The sequence below is a fragment of the Nicotiana sylvestris genome, chromosome 12 (genome assembly GCF_000393655.2).
Source record: "Nicotiana sylvestris chromosome 12, ASM39365v2, whole genome shotgun sequence".
NCBI classification, from domain to species: Eukaryota; Viridiplantae; Streptophyta; class Magnoliopsida; order Solanales; family Solanaceae; genus Nicotiana; species Nicotiana sylvestris.
In genome coordinates this window covers 150,886,491-150,890,313 of record NC_091068.1, presented here as the reverse complement: position 1 = coordinate 150,890,313, position 3,823 = coordinate 150,886,491, and the positions used below count along the sequence as shown (strand labels likewise).

Here is a 3,823-nt window from a genome sequence, read left to right as displayed (position 1 = left end):
AAATCAGTTTGGGGAGAGGATTTCTTGGCGGGGAAGATTCCTGGAAAAGGGAAGGAGAAGTTTCGAGATCTTTGGGGGAAGTCTATATAAGGTAATACCCTTTTCTTGTAGGGGGATTTTTTGTAAAAAGGGGGGCTAGGGTTCTGAAAGTACTTCTTCAGTTTTCTATTCTTGAATTTTCGTTGGCATTTTGAGAAAAATAAACAAAAAGGCAAGGGGTATAGTCTGAGTTTCGATTTTTGAGTTTTACTTTCATTTCGAGAAAAATCACAAAAAAAAAAGATTTCCTTGTTATAAAATGGGGCTCGATTGAAGTTAAGATGGTATTTGTGTCGAGTGTTGAACCCTGGTGCTGGTTCCAAATTTCTGTCCGGGCTTCATGATTTCTGCTCAATATTGTTGCTGTTTGTTTTGATCTCCGCTGCTAGATTCACTTGTATTAGCGTTCAATTAAAGTTAATCAAAAGTGTTTGCCGATTCAGGTTCATCTTTAATCCTTCTGTTGTTTTCCTTTCGGGTGTTATCAAAGTATTGTAAGAACCATAACCAAATAAAGTATTAAAGTGGGTTGAATACAAATTGTTCTGGTGTTAGTTTTTTGTTCATGTCGTGATACGAGTTTGCTATGGAATTTCTGAGTTTGCTCCTTTGTTGTTGTCATTTTGAGCTTTTGTGGGATTGAATCAGTGAGTTCGAATCTAATTTCTTATTGATTTGTGACTAGCTGAGATTTTGGTAAAGTCTGTTGAGTTATGTCGATTTTCTCTGATGTATTGTAGCTGAAAACTTGGTTCGAGTCTGTTTGTTGCCATTGTTTGGAGTTGAAATTGAAGTTCGAGGTACAGTTGTGTGAAACTGAGCTGACCTTAAATTTCTGAAAATGTAACCAAGTTCAGATTGTTTTTCTTCTAAGAAAACAAAAGGGAAGTCTTGTGATTATTCATGAAAGTTCAAGGTTTCAACTGTTGGAATATAGTCCATGCTCATGTTAACAATGTGCTGTAATTCTGATTTGTTGGTCTAGAGCAAAGTCGTCATTTAGTATTCTATTCCTGGTGTTGTGTTCGGATCATACCATATTGGACATTACAAACTTATAGCTAGGATCTCATGTGACCTATATGTTCATGGACTGCTCTCATGTCGAAGGAATGTCCGTATATTCTCGAGTCATATCATTTTCCTACTTCTGTTGTGATACTAGAACATGAAGGTTTGACTTGATTCTTGTTTATGTTTAACATTTGAAATTAGGAGAACATTAAGTCTAGACTTTGGTATTCCCTGATGTTTACCTTACTCCCTATTTGTTGTGTACGAACTGTGATGGAGTTATTGACTTAATGGTTCATCTAGTCCTTGTATGCTCCTTCTGCTGCACCTTGCTTGAGCCGTAAAGTTTAGAGGGTTAGTTAATAGTTCAGTAGACTGCTGTACTGGAAATGTGTAGTCGACCTAGAATGGCTTTCACTGTTAGCCGTAGTGTTCTGTTTGAGGATTCAGCACACAACTAGTCAATGGTTGTGCTAAGGCTGACTTCAAATTGATTTGTTCAAACATCTTAACAGTAATCAGTTTTGCTGGAAGTCCTCTTTGTGCTGATTATAAACTGTAGTTTTGTACATGTTTAGTTTCATTTACAAACAACAAGGGGCTAATATCCATTTGTGTGTGCTTTACTTCATGGCAAATTTAAAGAGGTAAGAGTTTGGGGCATCCCTGTTGGTATTCAGCAGTGATTAACTTATTTCGTGGAAAGATTTCAGTTTACTCTAGGGAAAAGGTCTTTGTTTAAAGGGTATTAGTGGGAATTTCGAATTTTTTGGGGTGTTAACATGAGCTTGTCTGTCTAATACTGGCAGTTAGTTGGATTCACTTGATATGTGGAACTCAATTTGAGCGATCATACTATTTAGGCGATAAGCATGGTATTGGTCTTTTGTTTCTCCGTCCCCCTTGGCTTGATGTTTTTTGTTAAATTGTGAATATTGCTTAGAGCATCATATGGCTCACTCTTGTCAATTTAAGGTTCAATAAGCTTACTATACTCATTTCTCAGTAGGTTTAATGGGTCTTCTTTTGCGCCAGCTTAGTGTTAAGTAAGTTCTTGCTATAGCTATTTTATATTTCAGTGGTTTAGTTCATGTATCAAGTTTCATTGACTAAGTTCCTCGACTCTGTTCTGCTTGGTGGCGCTCGTTATTTGTTTCTTGGCACACATTCTGCATGGAAATTCGAGGTGTCCCGTGCCGAAACAAAAACTTAAAATGCATGGCCCTCGCTTAATTAATATTTTAATCCTTAGAAGTCGAGGCGTGCCATTTAGTTGAATTTTCATGGTCCTCGCAAACTTGAAAGTGTGTAGTTGCTTTAAGCGCGTTATTTTAATAATTTATCTTTCTAAACTCGGGTGCGCACTTATGTGACCCAAATCTAAATCTCAACAACGTTAGATAGAATATGTCGAGAGCCGCGAGTGCATTTATGTGACGTGGTTCGAGATGTATTTTAAACGACGTTGTAATTTTTCTTAAAAATAATTAAAGCAGTTATAAAGTTAGAATTGCACCATAGGCTAAAACATGGGTTAAAATCAAGTAAATTAGCCAAATATAACAGTTGAGCGACCGTGCTAGAAACACGGAACTCGGAAATGCCTAACACCTTCTCCTGGGTTAACAAAATTCCTTACCCATTTCTGTGTTCGTGGACTGTAAAGCAGAGTCATTCTTTTCCTCGATTCGGGATTCTAAACCGGTGACTTGGGACACTATAAATTATCCCAAGTGGCGACTCTGAATTTGATTAAATAATCCCGTTTCGATTGTCACTTTAAAGTTGGAAAAATTCCTTTATACGCCCTTCCGGGGGTGTAGGTAAAAAAGGAGGTGTGATAAAGTATATATTTCCACACAAGCATTTTCATCTTTCTATAATATGAACCCTACTCCAACCCAAGAAACTAAGTACTGAAGCTAAAAAGCTAGCTCCTAAGTCCCCTAGTCTTATCTCTCAGCAACTTCCCAAAATGGTCAGTAGTTGCAGTGACTTTCTCCAGAAATCTTTCCAAATTAAGCAAGATCAAGACACCAAGTTCTTTACCAACAAGCTTCTTTCCAAAGAAAACTCCAAACTAGCTAATGCCATTCCTTCTTTTAGGGTTTACTATGGTGATGTTCCAAGTTCTGTTCCTTTCATTTGGGAGTCTCAACCTGGAACTCCTAAACATTCACTTTCTCAAACTTCTTATAATTTGCCTCCTTTAACTCCTCCTCCTTCTTACTATTCCAATAACAATACAAACAAAAAACCAACTAGAAAAAATTCAAGATCCAAGCTTTTTCATGCATTAATCAAGAAACTAATCAATCCAAAGAAATCCCATTTTCCTCCATCTCCTTCTTCTTCATCATCTTCGTCGTCGTCGTTATCGTGGACGTCTTATTCTTCACATTCTTCACTTTCTGCTCCTGCAACACCTTCCAATAACTTCTATAGACGGCCGAGATTTTGTGGTAGAGGTTCACATTTTGATGAAGAAGTTTCCGGCAAGTTATCGACGGCTACATCAAAGTTGTGTTTTGGTATCAGCCGTAGATCTAGCTAATTAAGGTTCTGTGCTGCTGCTTAATTGCATGTTTACTATTTCTTCGCCTTTTTAAAAAAAAAAAATTATCTTTTTTTGTTGTCGTATTTGCTGGTGTTAATTTAGCTGTTGTATGCAAAAAATAATTAAATAAATAAAAATATATTCTTCAATAAAATATAAATAAAATTGTATCCAAAATTTGTACCAGTTTTAAGTTTTAACTAATTGGTTGCA

The 3,823-nt window shown here is 36.6% G+C and overlaps 1 protein-coding gene across 1 annotated transcript; it reads left to right on the top strand.

Moving 5' to 3' along the window:
- Positions 1-3,028: 3,028 nt before the first annotated feature.
- LOC104225336 (uncharacterized) lies at positions 3,029-3,607 on the top strand. The gene has a single exon (XM_009777109.1). The coding sequence runs from the start codon at positions 3,029-3,031 to the stop codon at positions 3,605-3,607; it is 579 nt and encodes a 192-aa protein (XP_009775411.1).
- Positions 3,608-3,823: the final 216 nt, after the last annotated feature.